The sequence below is a fragment of the Pipistrellus kuhlii genome, unplaced genomic scaffold, assembly GCF_014108245.1.
Source record: "Pipistrellus kuhlii isolate mPipKuh1 unplaced genomic scaffold, mPipKuh1.p scaffold_m20_p_2, whole genome shotgun sequence".
Taxonomy (NCBI): Eukaryota; Metazoa; Chordata; class Mammalia; order Chiroptera; family Vespertilionidae; genus Pipistrellus; species Pipistrellus kuhlii.
In genome coordinates, this window is record NW_023425515.1 from 158,543,575 (window position 1) to 158,559,537 (window position 15,963).

The 15,963-nt window shown below is 40.1% G+C and overlaps 1 protein-coding gene across 1 annotated transcript in view; it reads left to right on the plus strand.

The window, feature by feature from the left end:
• The first annotated feature begins 467 nt into the window (after window positions 1-467).
• C8B (complement C8 beta chain) overlaps window positions 468-15,963 on the plus strand; it is a 47,828-nt gene continuing 32,332 nt past the window's right edge. The window contains exon 1 of the mRNA XM_036445768.2: window positions 468-645. Coding sequence (XP_036301661.1) covers window positions 554-645 — 92 coding nt within the window. The 5' untranslated portion in view covers window positions 468-553. The remainder of the gene's footprint in view (window positions 646-15,963) is intronic.

Consider the following 15,963-nt stretch of genomic DNA (forward strand, 5'->3'; position numbering starts at 1 on the left):
GAAAAAAAGTGAAAGGATTGAGAAGTGCTGATTGAATATTACTAAATCGTCATGGGGATGTAAAGTACGTCATGGGAAATAACGTTAATAATATTATAGTAACTATGTATAGTATCAGATGGGTACTGGAAATATTAGGGGGAACACTTTGTAAAACATATGATTATCTAACCACTGTGCTATATACCTGATACTGATACAAAATTATATTGAATATAAACTATAATCGAAAAAAAAGTTTAAAGAAAGAATCTGAACCCAGGTAATCTGTACTTAAAGGCCGTAGTCCTTATTCCCTGCCCTTTCGGTGGCTTACCTAAAAGTCTGTTAGAGAAATAAAAACCAAGCTACTGCAGAATGTATGCACTGTCATTGCTTTCTAGAGTTGTGGGGAAATTTTCTGTCTGTGCAAAGTCTAATGGGTTTCCTGTGACTGGTTCTGTTTACCTTGCTGAACTGTTTGCTCTGTGGGGCCAGAGCTGACGGTGGCACTCTCTGGACAGGCTTTCCATGGATCTAGGCTTCACAACTGGACCCCCGTCCCAGAGAGAAAATGAAGACATCCTGGGCCTGGGCTTGGAGGGCTCCGGCAGTGTTCTTTCTTCTCTGGGCTGCCCTGAGTTGTCTCAGTTTGCCTGGCTCCAGGTAAGTGAGTTTCAGATGATTCCCTGATCACTAATATGACAGGGAATATAGAGTCACATAATGCTGACCGTCTCTTTGTTGCATACCTATTGAATGAGGCACATCTCTTGAAGAAATTTGCATGCATCTATTAAAGTAATATCAACAGCTGTCTTCAAATTATTGTGGAAGCAAGAGGCTGACTTCAACAAAAGTTCCCATAAGAAATTGACATGTTTAAGTGTGTTTTGTCATGCTGAGAAGAATAGGATACTTGTTCTGTATTCTGAACAAAGCTGTGGTGTGATTTGGTATGCAAAAGGAGGTTTATTATGTGTGGAAAAAAATGAGCCAATTCCTATCAGTGATTTTACAATGTGAGAGTTACCTACTCTACCTGTTCATCAACTCAAATTAGTGAGTTTTCTCCCTCTCTCTCTCTCTCTCTCTCTCTCTCTCTCTCTCTCTCTCTCTCTCTCTCTCTTTCACACACACACACACACACACACACACACACACACATATTCCAGATGTTCTCAGCAGTTAAATGCTAAATGATTTAATCATTTTTGTGTTGCTTAGTGAAATATACAATAGGTTAAAGAAAATGTCTGAGTCAAAGCTCAAACTCAATCTGTCAAAGCTCAGATTAGGGCTCCAGTAAATAAAAGTGCTAGTGACTTGACAATTCAGGGTCTCCTTGGCACATGAAAAGCCCCTACCATGAGTTGAAGCTCTTGGGCATCCCAGGCCCCCTTATGAGCAATCCTATGGGAAAAAGCACTGTATTTTTTTTAAATAAATCTTTATTGTCCAGATTATTACAATTGTTCCTCCCCCGCCATGCTTCCCTTCCACCCAGTTCCCACCCTACCCTCTGCCCTTACATCCCACTGTCCTCATCCATAGATGTACAATTTTTGTCCAGTCTCTTCCCACATCCCCATGCCCCTCCTGCCAAGAATTCTTAGTCCACTCCCTTTCTATGCCCCTGATTCTATTGGATTCACCAGTTTGTTCTGTTCATCAGATTTTTTATTCACTTGATTTTTAGATTCACTTGTTGATAGATATGTATTTGTTGTTCAAAACTTTTCTTTACCTTTTTTTTCTTCCTCTTCTCAAAGAATACTTTTCAGCATTTCACATAATACTGGTTTGGTGGTGATGCACACCTTTAGGTTTTTCTTGTCAGTGAAGCTCTTTATCTGCCTTTTAATTCTGAATGATAGCTTTGCTGGGTAAAGTAATCCTGGTTATAGGTTCTTGGTATTCATCACTTTGGATATTTCTTGTCACTTCCTTCTGGCCTGCATAGTTTCTGTTGAGAAATCAGCTGACAGTTGTATGGGTGCTCCCTTGTAGGTAACTAACTGTTTTTCTCTTGCTGCTTTTAATATTCTCTCTTTGTCTTTTGCTCTTGGCATTTTCATTATGATGTGTCTTGGTGTGGTCCTCTTTGGATTCCCTTTTGTTTGGGGATCTCTGTGTTTCCTGGACTTGTAAGTTTATTTCTTTCACCAGGTGTGGGAAGTTTTCTGTCATTATTTCTTCAAATAGGTTTTCAATATCTTGCTCTCTCTCTTCTTCGGGAACCCCCTTAATTGTGATGTTGGTACACTTGGAGTTATTTCAGAGGCTCCTTACACTGTCTTCATATTTTTGGATTCTTTTTTCTTTTCAAGTTGGGTGTTTTATGCTTCTTTGTATTTTAAATCTTTGACTTGATTCTTATGATCTTTAAGTCTGCTGTTGGATCTCTGTATATTATTTTTTTTATTTCAGTCACTGTAGGCTTAATTTCTAGTTGGTCCTTTTCATATCCATGAGGGTCTCACTAAATTTATCAGTGGTTTCTAGAAAATTCTTGAAAAACCTTATAACCATGGTTTTGAACTCTATATCTAGTCATTTTCTTTCCTCCATTTCTTTCATTCGTGACCCATTTCTTTATCTCTGCATTTTGGCTGCTTCCCTGTGTTGATAGAGTGGCTTTGTGTTCTAGGTGTCCTATAGGGCCCAGTGTCAATTGAATATGCATCCTCTGGGTACATCCATTTGTGGACTGTATGCACAGACTTGTTGTAGTTAACCCTTGATTGTTAATGGTATCACTGGGAGGAATTGACCTCCAGACAAATTGGCTGTGAGGATCAGCTCTGTCTACCTGGGAGAACTTCTGTGCTAGAGACACCCTTATGAGGCAAGACTTGCTTCAGTGGAGATTTGGTGCTCACTGAGTATGCCCCCTGAATATGTCAGTTATGGATCTGAGAAGTTGTAATCAGAATGGTCCCACTGTAACCCCTGGGTACACTGGATCTTGACTCTCCAATGAGGAGCTAATTTAGCCTCTGCCTGAGGCCACCCAGCAGGAGCTATGGAGAGATCTGCACATTCCTCTTTCGTGTTTGGGGTTTGGAGGTGCCCATATGAGGCCCAGCTGTGGAGCACTAAAAGTTGCTGTGGGGCCTTGCGCTTTCTTTTGGATATTCTGTGTCTCTGTGATACAGCTGCAATTTGTTAGGTAATTTTAGACTGTAAAGGGCCAGGGCATTCATATGCAAAGATCTCTGGGCACAGCTTGGGTGGGGCGGGGTCTCAAGGAATCAATAGGGTAGAGCAAACAACTATGGCTGATCCTCAGCACTGCCCTAAGTGCCTCCTGGAAATTGCTGCAAGCTCCTCTGAGAGAAAGCTGCCCTCAAGTTCCACCCAATGCTAGACAGTCCTGTTTCTCCCTATATGAGTCTGGGTCTCCAGAGTCTCCCCCAGAACTGGAGTTCAGAGCAGTTGGGAGTTTTTGTCTCCCTCCTGACTGAAAAAGACAACTGTGTACTCAGTTGCCAGCCCTTTCCGCTTGGGCACCTACAGAGATTTTACTTCTGCACCTTCATTGTGCTTTTCTCTTGCCTTCTAATTGTAGAATTTTGACTCATCCAGCCTTCCTATGGTTCTGGATAATGTCCATTTTGTCTTTTAGTTGTAGTTTTGAAGTGGTTGTGCGAGGCAGCAATTTCAGGTGTTTACCAATGCCACCATCGTGGTTTCCACAAAAAGAGCTATTAATGCCATTTATTCATTCCATAAAATTGTGATTATCAACTTGTCCCTAAGAAGAATCAAGCTGCCAAAGTCTTCCTTGTGTGTGCTCTGTGTACACAGAGAAGCATCAAGGATCCAAGGAGATGTGTCTGGAATGGAAGGTTTGAAGGAATTATATCACCCCTCCCCACAACACTGGGTAAGACCCCTGTCAGCTCTAAGAACACAGAGGTGAATAGGCTTATAGTTGTGAATATGCAAACAGTTTATTCTCATTTTTAAAATAAGTATTTTAGGGGCAGAGCTTGAAGATGGTGACCAAACAGATGGACTTGTTCCGACTCCGGTCCCAGAACAGATAAAAGCAGCTTCTGAGTTGCTCAGGGAATGTTGATGGGCAGCTAAGGAGCAGCAGAATTCTCAAGGAAGGTAAGGAAGGGTCCGCTGGACAGGATTTCCTGACCAAGCGACCAGCACTGCAGCGGCTGCAGTGAGCTCTCCCGGCGAGCTCTCCCGGAGGGAAGGCTGCACCATCTTACCAGGAAAGGAGGAGCTTCTCTGAGGCCTGGAAAAACCCACAGCGGAGGAGTCCATCGAGCAGCTGTGATGCCCCAATTGGCGCGAACACGTGGATTCAAGGGAGTTCTTCAATCACCCACGGAAAGGAGAAAAAGCACCTCTTAACCAGCCATCCTGAATAGAGAGGCCATGGGGAGACAGAGAAATAGGCCGCACATGAAAGAAAAGCAGGCATCACCAGAAAAGGAAGTAAACGAGTTAGAGGCAAGCAGCCTACCAGAGCAAGAATTCAGAGTAATGATCATAGGATGGCTAAAAAGAATGGAAGAGAAATTTGACAATAACCAAGAAGAAATGAGAAAGAACCATGAGGAACTGAAGAAGAGCCATGAGGAATTAAAGAAGAACCAAGAAGAATTGAAGAAGAACCAAGAAGAAATGAAAAATGACATCGCTACCATGAAGAACTCAATAGAAAGCATCAGGAGTAGACTAGATGAAGCAGAGGACTGCATCAGTGAGCTAGAAGACAAGATGGAAAAAAATACACAATTAGAGCAGCTTCTAGAAAAAAAGATTAAAAAGCAGGAGAGCCTACGGGAGCTTTTGGACAATACAAAACAAAATAATATTCGAATAATAAGGGTTCCAGAAGGAAAGGAAACTGAGGTAGACATGGAAAAAGTATTTCAAGAAATAATGACAGAAAACTTTCCTGAGATAGAGAAGAAAAACCCACACAAATCCAAGATGCTCGCAGAGTCCCAAGCAAAATGAATCCCAGAAGACAGACTCCAAGGCACATTATAATTAAATTGGCAAACAACAACGACAAAGTAAGAATCTTAAAAGCAGCCAGAAAGAGACAGAAAGTTACATACAAAGGAACCCTCATCAGACTAGCAACTTATTTCTCAACAGAAACATATCAGGCCAGAAGGGGATGGGATGAAATATACAAAGTCATGCAAAGGAAGGTTCTGAATCCAAGAATACTGTACCCAGCAAGGCTATAAATCAAAATTGAAGGGGAAATCAGTAGCTTCACGGACAAAAAAAGACTGAAGGAATTTATCTCCACCAAACCAGCAATGCAAGAAATGCTAAAGGGTCTACTGTAAAAATAAAGAAATAGGAAGTGAAGAAGAAACACGGGTATAGAATAAAAATGGTGTCAAATGAGTACCTATAAATAATAACCTTAAATGTAAATGGATTAAATGCTCCAATCAAAAGACATAGGGTGTCAGATTGGATAAGAAAACAAGACCCATACATTTGTTGTCTACAAGAAACCCACCTCAGAAAAAAAGATGCACACAGACTGAGGGTGAAGGGATGGAAAAAAAGTTTTCCAGGCAAATGGAAATCAAAAAAAAAAAAAAAAAAAAGCTGGGGTAGCAATACTTATATCTGACAAATTAGATCTCAGAGTGAAGGACATAACAAGTGATAATGAAGGCCACTTCATAATACTAAAGGGAACAATCCAACAAGAAGAAATAACCCTGGTAAATATATATGCACCCAATACAGGAGCACCCATATACATAAAAAATAAAAACTGCTGGAGGACATTAAGGGAGAGATTAATAGCAATACAATCATAGTAGGGGATTTTAATACCCCATTGTCACCTTTTGACAAATCATCTAAACAAAAAATCAACAAAGAAATATCAATCCTAAATGACTCACTAGACCAGATGGAATTCATTGATATCTTCAGAACATTCCACCCCAAAGCCACAGAATATACATTCTTCTCAAGTGCACATGGGACATTCTCAAAGATAGACCACATTTTGGGACATAGGCAAAGTCTCTTCAAATTCAAGAAGATAGAAATCATATCAAGCATCTTCTCAGATCATAGTGGCATAAAACTGGAAATTAACTACAATAAAAATAATCCAAAGAAATCAAACACATGGAGACTAAACATCATGCTATTAAATAAGGACTGGGTTACCAGAGAAATCAAGGAAGAAAGTAAAAACATCCTGGCAACAAATGACAATGAAAACACAACAATCCAAAATCTATGGGACACAGCAAAAGCAGTTTTGAGAGGGAAGTTCATATCCTTACAAGCCTATTGCAAAAAACTAGAAAAAATGGTAACAGATGATCTAACTTTACAACTCAAAGAGTTAGAAAAAGAGCAACAAGAAAAGTCCAGTGTAAGCAGAAGGAAGGAAATAACAAAAATCAGAGCACAGATAAAAGACATAGAGACCAAAGAAACAATACATGAGATCAACAAAACCAAGAGCTGGTTCTTTGAAAGGATAAACAAGATAGATGGACCTCTAGCCAGGCTAACCAAGAAACAAAGAGAGAGGACCCAAATAAACAAAATCAGAAATGAAAGAGGTGAAATAACAACAGACCCCACCGAAATACAACGGATTGTTACAAAATACTACAAACAACTCTATTCCAACAAACTGAACAACCTGGAGGAAATGGACATATTCCTAGAAAAATACAAACTTCCAAAACTCAATCAGGAAGAATCTAAAAATCTCAATAGACCAGTGACTTGAGAAGAAATTGAAACAGTCATCAAAAAGCTTCCAGCAAACAAAAGCCCGGGGCCAGATGGCTTCACAGGAGAGTTTTACCAAACATTCAAGGAAGAACTAAAACCTATCCTCCTCAGACTATTCCAAAAAATCCAAGAGGAAGGAACACTTCCAAACTCCTTTTATGAAGCCAGCATCACCCTAATACCAAAACCGGTAAAGACAACTCAATGAAAGAGAATTACAGGCCAATATCCCTCATGAACATAGATGCCAAAATCCTCCACAAAATTCTAGCAAATCGACTCCAGAAGAACATCACAGAGATCATACACCACGACCAAGTAGGATTTATTCCAGGAATGCAAGGGTCGTACAATATCCGCAAATCAATAAATGTGATACATCATGTAAACAAATTGAAAGATAAAAATCATATAGTCATATCAATTGATGCAGAAAAAGCATTTGATAAAATCCAACACCCTTTCCTGATAAAAACTCTTAACATGGTGGGAGTACAAGGATAATATCTCAACATAATAAAAGCTATATATGATAAACCCACAGCCAACATTATACTCAATGGGCAAAAACTAAAACCTTTCCCTCTATGAACAGGAACAAGACAGGGATGCCCACTCTCGCCACTCCTGTTTGACATAGTACTAGAAGTACTAGCTACTGCAATTAGACATGAGGAGGAAATAAAAGGCATCCAAATTGGAAAAGAAGAATAAAGTTGCCGGGACCGGTTTGGCTCAGTGGATAGAGTGTCGGCTTGGGGACTGAAGGGACCCGGATTCGATTCCGGTCAAGGGCATGTACCTTGGTTTCGGGCATATCCCCAGTGGGGGGTGTGCAGGAGGCAACTGATCAATGACTCTCTCTCATCGATGTTTCTAACTCTCTATCTCTCTCCCTTCCTCTCTGTACAAAATCAATAAAAATGTATAATAATAATAATAATAATAATAATAACAACTATTACTACAGGAATGTTTAAAAAAAAAGAATAAAATTATCCTTATTTGCAGATGACATGATATTGTACATAAAAAACCCAAAAAACTCCATTAAAAAACTAATTGACTTAATAAATGAATTTGGCAATGTAGCAGGATACAAAATTAAAGCCAAGAAATCCATGGCATTTCTATACACCAACAGTGAAACTACAGAAACAGAGACTAAAAAAGCAATTCCATTTACCATCACACCAAAAAAATTAAGATATCTAGGAATAAATTTAACTAAGGAAGTAAAGGACCTATATGCAGAAAACTACACGACACTGAAAAAAGAGGTAGAGGAAGATGTAAAGAAATGGAAGAACATACCATGTTCATGGATTGGTAGAATCAACATCATCAAAATGTCCATACTTCCTAAAGCAATCTTTAGGTTCAATGCACTCCCCATTAAAATACCAACGACATATTTCACCGACCTAGAAAGAACTCTCCAAAAGTTCATTTGGAACAATAAAAGACCCCGAATAGCCACAGCAATCCTGAGAAAGAAGAGTAAAGTAGGAGGGATCTCAACACCAGACTTCAAACTATATTACAAAGCCACTGTTATCAAAACAGCCTGGTACTGGCACAAGAACAGACATATAGATCAATAGAATCGAATTGAGAACCCAGATATCAACTCAAATCACTATGCTCAATTAATATTTGACACAGGAGGCATGAATATACAATAGAGTCAAGACAGTTTCTTCAATAAATAGTATTGGGAAAATTGGATAGACACATGCAAAAGAATGAAACTAGATCACCAACTTACACCATATACCAAAATAAACTCAAAATGGATATAGGACTTAAACATCAGCCAGGAAACCATAAAAATACTAGAAGCATCCACAGGCAGCAAAATCTCAGATGTATGCCAAAAGAACTTCTTCACTGATACTGCCCCTAGGGCAATGGAAGCTAACAAGAAGATAAACAAATGGGACTACATCAAAATAAAAAGCTTTTTTACAGCAAAAGTAACCATCAACAAAACAACAAGAAAGCCCATGGTGTGGGAGAACATATTTGCAAATGATACCACTGATAAAGGTTTAATCTCCAAATCTACAAACAGCTTATACAACTAAATAAATCGAAGATGAATAATCCAATTTAAAAATGAGCAATGGACCTATGGGTCTAGTAATAATTAATGTCGTTTTATACATTCGTTTAAAATCTTGCTTGGCGTTGACTTGTATTGACATAACCTTCAAACACGTGGTATCTACAGAACATATGAAGTGCAATTAACAAGTTTTGCTTGAAAAAGTTTGTGTTTGCTTTGGTTTTTGTTGCAAAACTAGGGCTAAGATGATGGTGGATGAAGAGCATATTCGGCACTGCACGCTTTACGAGTTCCAATTAGGAAGAAAAGCAAGTGAGGCTGCAAAAAACATCTGTAGTGCTCTTGGTCAAGATGCAGTTAGCACCAGAAAATGCCAGCGTTGGTTTGAGAAATTTTGCGAGGGAAATTTTTCGTTAGATAACAAGAGTGGTCGAGGCCGTGTGTCCAATTTTGATCAAGAAGCTCTTCAAGCTCTTTTGGTGCAAAATCCTCAAATTACCCAACAAGAGCTTGCGACAACTTTAAATTGTTCACAAAAAACAATTTCCAATCAATTGCGTGCACTTGGCAAGGTCCAAAAGTTTGGACAATGTGTTCCTCATGAGTTGACCAACAACAACCGTAATCAAAGAGTCACAATTTGCAGTTCGCTCCTCTCTCGTCAAAACCATTTGCCATTTTTAGAGCAAATTGTTATCAGAGATGAAAAATGGGTGCTGTATGTTAATTTGAAAAGGCGGCCTCAATGGTTGGACAAAAATGAGGCTCCGCAGCCCATGCCAAAACCTGACTTGCATGCGAAAAAAGTGATGTTGTGTGTTTGGTGGAATTTTAAAGGAATTCTTCATTATGAACTTTTACCATCTACCCAAACCATTACAAGTGCAGTGTATAGTGCCCAATTGGAAAGGTTACCCCAAGCTTTAAGAGAAAAAGAACCCGCGCTGATAAGTCGGAAGGGCATAATTCTTCACCACGATAACGCACAACCACATACTGCAAGAATCACTGCTGAAAAACTGTGCCAGTTGGAATGGGAAGTTCTCCCTCAACCTGCATATTCTCCTGATATTGCCCCTTCCGATTACCATTTGTTTCGTTCTTTGCAAAACTTTCTTCTTGGAAAAAAATTAATAATGAAGAATGCCTCAAAAATGCATTGACCGAATTTTTTGAATCAAAATCACAAGAATTTTACAACAGAGGGATTAAAATGCTTCCTGAGCGTTGGGCACAAGTAGTAGAAAACAACGGCAACTATATTGTTGATTAAATTTTGTTGTATTGTTTAAATAAATTCGATTTTAAAAAGTATTAGAAAACGACATTAATTATTACTAGACCTAAGAAATAGAACATTTTCAAAAGAAGACAGAAGGAAGTCCAAAAGGCACCTGAAAACATGCTCAAAGTCACTAATTCTCCGAGAGATGCAAATCAAAACAACAATGCGGTACCATCTCACACCTGTCAGAATGGCCAACATCAACAAATCAACAAGCGACAAGTGTTGGCGAGTTTGAGGAGAAAAAGGAACCCTCATGCACTGCTGTTGGGAATGCAGACTGGTGCAACCACTGTGGAGAACAGTGTGGAGTTTCCTCAAAATCTGAAAATGGAACTCCCATTTGACCCAGTAATCCCTCTTCTAGGAATATATCCCAAGAAACTAGAAACACAAATCAGAAAGAATATATGCACCCCTATGTTCATAGTAGCACAATCTACAATAGCCAGAATTTGGAAACAGCCTAGGTGCCCGTCAGCAGATGACTGGATCCAAAAATATGGTACAGCTACATAATGGAATACTATGCTGCCATAAAAAAGAAGGGATTCTCAGCATTTGCAGCAACCTGGATGGAATTGGAGAACATCATGCTGAGTGAAATAAGCCAATCAATGAAAGAGAAACACCACATGACCTCACCCATTTGTGGATAATAAAGACCATTATAAACTGATGAAACAAAAGATAGATATAGAGACAATAAAGCAACAAGCAGACTGTCAAATTACAGCGAGGAGGGGAGGAGGATCTGGGGGAGATAATAGATCAACCGAAGGACTTGTATACATGCATATAAGTACAACCAATGGACATAAAACTCTGGGGAGGGAGGGGATGTGGGAGGGAGGAGGGGGGCAAAAAAATCAATAAAATATAAATAAAATAAATACATAAATAAAATTAAAAAATAAAATAAAATAAGTATTTTACATATTTAAAAATATTTTCATTGAGTATTTAGAGCAATGGAGAGTGAAAGAGAGATAAAAACATCAATGATGAGAGAGAACCATTGATCATCTGCCTCCTGCACACCCCACACCAGGGATTGAGCACACAACAAAGAGCTAGTGTTCTCATGGAGAAAGTCCATACCTCAGCACACACTCTGTGTCCTGTTGCAAGAGATGGCGCTGGGGCAGGTGGGAAACAAGGGAGGGATTGATCAGCTCTACTAGGCACAAGGTCTGAAAACACTTCTAGAAGGAGAGATTTACCTATGCATAGGTGTTTGCTGAGTGACCAACTGGGGTAAGAATGTTCCAGGCATAGGAAGCAGCACAGACAAAGATGTGGAAATGAGAGAGAACCTGGTTTGTTCCTGTAGCTGAAAGTCTACTTCCATATCCTTGAGTATAGACCAAGTTGGGCAGTGACCATAAATGAGATCAGGTAGGCGTCAGATCATGGGGGAAGTTGAGGGAGGCACTAGGGTGTCAACTAAGAAAGTTGTACCTTATAAAAGAAGGTATGTGGGGATAAATGGTGATGGGAGGAAACTTGAGGTGATGAATGCACAATATAATATACAGGTGATATATAATAGCAATGTATACCTGGAACCTACACAATTTTATTAACCAGTGTCACCCCAATAAATTCAGTTTAAAAAGAAGCTTGTACCTTATTCTTTAGGCAGTGGGGAGACATTAAAGGGTTTAAGCAAAGGAGCAACACAATGATATTTATATATTAGGACATTCACTCTGAGTAGGAAGTGGAGGCAAGATAGAGTGCAGGTGGGGAAACCTTGTCTAATCCTCCAACTATGTCTCTTACACTGTGGTAGAGTGAAACTGGTTATGAGAGAGAAGATATTAACTCCGTTTTTGTGAGTCTCAAATGCTCACCTGGATCCAGGTGTAATGCTCTGGCCTCTACCTCTGACTCCCCCTCTGACTTTTCTTTTAGGAAAGTCCTAAAGACAGGATGCATTTGATTTTCATCCAGGAAGTAGAAAAATCACTTTCAGTTCTGGAACATAAAATGTTTAGAGTTCCTTCCTATCAGCTACGAAAGGCTTTCATTTCTAGTCACTCTTGGATTCAGATCAGATGAAGTAATCACCTTGTCCTACGACATATGGTTTATTCATTGCCACTTTATGCAGGCTCCAATCCTCACGTTTGTGGGAGGTGAGTGCTGTGGCTTACAGTTTACACATAGAGAAACTGAGATTTGCATGTAACTGTCACAAAGCTACTTTCTTAATATGTAACAGACGATGGACTCAAATCCAAGTGTATGCTAGTTCCAGAGCCCATGTTTATCCTTACATCTTTCACTCATGCACTGTCCCCCTTCCACCTGCGTGTGTGTCTGACTTGCAGGACTCCCGGGCCATTTCTCTATCTCTGTTGCCTTGAGATGTTGCTTTAAATTTCACCTATAAAGTAGCATATGACAGAGTGGGAAAATGGAAAATCTGCCACCCAGAGGCTGCCCCTGCAAGCAACAATGAACAAGGTGATTTGCAAAGGAGATGCACATCCTGCCTAACAAATTGGCTGTGGCAAGAGAGTCGTTGTGTTGGGACATTACCACAGAATCCCCAAACATGTTGAAGCATGCCATCTATATGCACAGAGAGCTTGCAATTTGCTGCTGACCAAAGCCTGCTGTACATAGTGGGTCCACCTTTATTTTGATCAGAGACTCCTGTTAGCGAGAATGTAGGAGACAGAGACCCAGTGACATAGGTCCTGAGGCTGCAGCAGCCTTTCATGCACCTTGGGGAGGGGCACGTCCTTGCCAGAGTTAATGTAGACAGAGATGTTCCAAAGATTTGCAGGTGGTTTGTACTGTAGCATTGCTTGCAATTGAAAAACATTGAGAAGATGTAAATTCTTTAAAAAATAAAAAGAATAAATTAAATGTAACATATGTTTTATGATGGACCATCTAGGTAAAAGGAAGGAACTGGATCTCTTTATAAATCCACATGGATAAGCCTCAGAAAAACAATGTTGACTGACAAAAGCAAGTTGCAGTAAAGTACACAAAGCAAAATGTATTGTGTATATATTGTATGTATATACATAATACATGTACATATACATATGTATATAATACAAATATATGTAATATTTTAAAAACTGGAAGAATATATACCTAATTCACAATATTTTTCTCTTCAGAGAAGAGGAAATGGAACTGGAGCAGATGCAAAACTCAGATGTGAAACTTAGAGCATTATTTTTTTTTAAACCTTGAAGGAAATATATCAAAATGTTAGCAATTGCCACTACTGGGTTATGAGTACATGAGTGTCCATTATTTTGTTTTCTGTACTTCTCTGGGTATGTCTAATTTTTCAGCAATAAGGACACCGAGGATTTTGAATGACAGAAGTCAGGCTGGTGGGTCTAAATGTCTGTGTGATTTGTTTCCATAGGAATACAGAAGCACAAAGAACCTATGTTGTAGTCATATGCTGTGGCCCTGACTGGCCCTGCCCTTTCTTGGGTTCATGCTATTTCCAAGAATTAAAGATGCAATTTAATGATAGCTTTTCCTTAAGATTTGAATTTTGTAGTACTCATAAACCACACACATCTTATCCAATGTAATTTATAAACAGACTATTTATTCAGCTGATTACTTCTTAGATTGCCACCACTGTAATGAAAATGGGTGCAAAAATGAGAGATCTGCTGGTTATAACTACTTTTTACTAAGTTCCTTCTCTAATTGATCGTCTTGCCCATTAACAGGCTTTCAAATCTCAGAGGGGGAAATAATTGTGTCTTAATAGTATGTGTGCATATTACTTATCAACTCAGTCTCAACTATGGTTTGAAATTGGGTTGATGGTTGCTAAAAACGCAGTGTAACTGTTTCTTAGTCCAAACAAGAAGATACCCTGCTGTGCTGTCAAATACATACTTAGGAGCAGTCAAATCACAGACAATATAGTTTCTTCAAACCTGCAAATTAGTAGAAAGAGCACATCCTGCAGTGCCCCCTTCCCCGCTGGCATGCTCATCCCGCTCCAAGTTACCATCTTAAAGTATCCACCTGTGGTTTCCTGTAGCGACTTTGACCTTTTGTTAAAGATCCAACTTTACTAGGCAATTGATTTTTGCTGGTCTCTGGGGTAGTTCTGGAGATGGATTTCGCTGTAGTTGATATTATCCTCTTTTTAGGACTTTTGCCAAGTGAGAATGTATTGGTTAATGACCTTGTCTGGAGTGATGTACTGTGTATTTGAGCCATTGGAAGCGATGTGATTCTCTTCCTAATAGCTCAGTCTTGGACGCAGGGAGGAGAGGCATGAAGACAGAGGGGACTGGTGGAGTAGATGCTGGCCCGGTTCCCTTCCAGACAGCTGGGCCATGGACACAGCACAGACTCAGAGTCAGCAAACCTGGGTTCAGACCCCATGCCCACTGCACACAGCTGCAAAGCTCTGGGCCATCTCCCTGCCCCATCCAGATGGCAGTGTCCAGGCTGCCTTTAGCATTGCTGTCAGTGTTCAATGAGATCATGTGGGAGAACTATCCCACGGGTTTGACTCGCCCTGGGTGCTCAGCAAATCTCAGTACTCTTTCCCTTCTCTTTGCTTTTTTTTTTCCCCCTTGAAAAGGAACATCAGTTACAATGAATCTTATAGTGCTATACACTCTCTCAGATGGGAAACAAAAAAATTTGTACTATTCCATAATATTACATGAAGAACCTGGAGGCCTAGTCAGATTGAGTCATATGATCACTCATTCACCTTTGACTGAATGTCCTTCCTGTGTAGGGAACTTAGCAAAAAGCATGGCCTTACCTTCTAGACATACTTCAAGCCTAAGTTTGCTTGACTGCTCTGTAGATGTGATGCTGTCTGCCTGTCCTTCCTCACTCCCCAGACTGCCCCTGTCCCCCACCACCTCTGCACCTGGACTGGCAGGCACAATCTCTCCTGGTCTCCTGGTGGTGTTGATGTTCCCCAAGAGATCACGTTGACCTGCTTCTCCTCACAGGGACAGTCATATCCTCTCTCATGGCTTTTCCTGATCACATCTGTGCTATGTCTATAGCACAGATCTCTCTCCTGAGTTCTAAAACCATGTAAAATCATGTATTGAGTGACTCCACATAGGTGTTTTGTAGGCACCTGGGACTCAGCACACTCCAACCACATCTTCCCCAATAACCTCCTTTGCCCCTGTGTACCCCACCCATAGAGGCACTCAGACTGGAAACCAGCACCAAACTAAATCCCTTCCTCTCTCTAACCCACACCCCATCCAGTTACCCAGCACGGTCTATCCATTTCATAGAGACATGTCTCACATGTCTGGGCTCTCATTCTCTCTCCCCTGACACTGCCATACTTCAGTCCTACATTACTCACTGGGTCAACGTATGAGCCCTCTGCCTGTTTTCCTGCCTCCAGGCTCTCCAACCCCTGCACAGCCTCCACACTGAGTCACAGTGATGTCATGAAGCACAACTCTGGCCATGGAGCCTGTATACTTAACATCCCTGCATAGTGGGTAAATTTTGGAAGAGCTCAGACATGGGGCATGTTTCTTTTCCTATTTTACGTCAGACCCTGAGTTCCAGAAGACGGAACCTGGTGTTATAGTTCTCTGTATCCCCTGTAGCACAGCATCCTGAATAGAGTTTATTCTCAGCAAATGTTTCATAGACTCTTAATATGAGAGGCACCCTAAGGACACACTAAAGACCATCTAGTCCAAATCTCTCACATTTCAGTGGATAAAAACAGAGGCTCAGAAATGGGGAGAGAATTTATTAAGATTATACATTCTGCCGTGGTGGTATTCCCCACATATACATATTATTTTGAGTTTATACAGTGCTTTCACATATATTTTATTTGACCCTAGAAATAGCCTTGTGAGTTGGG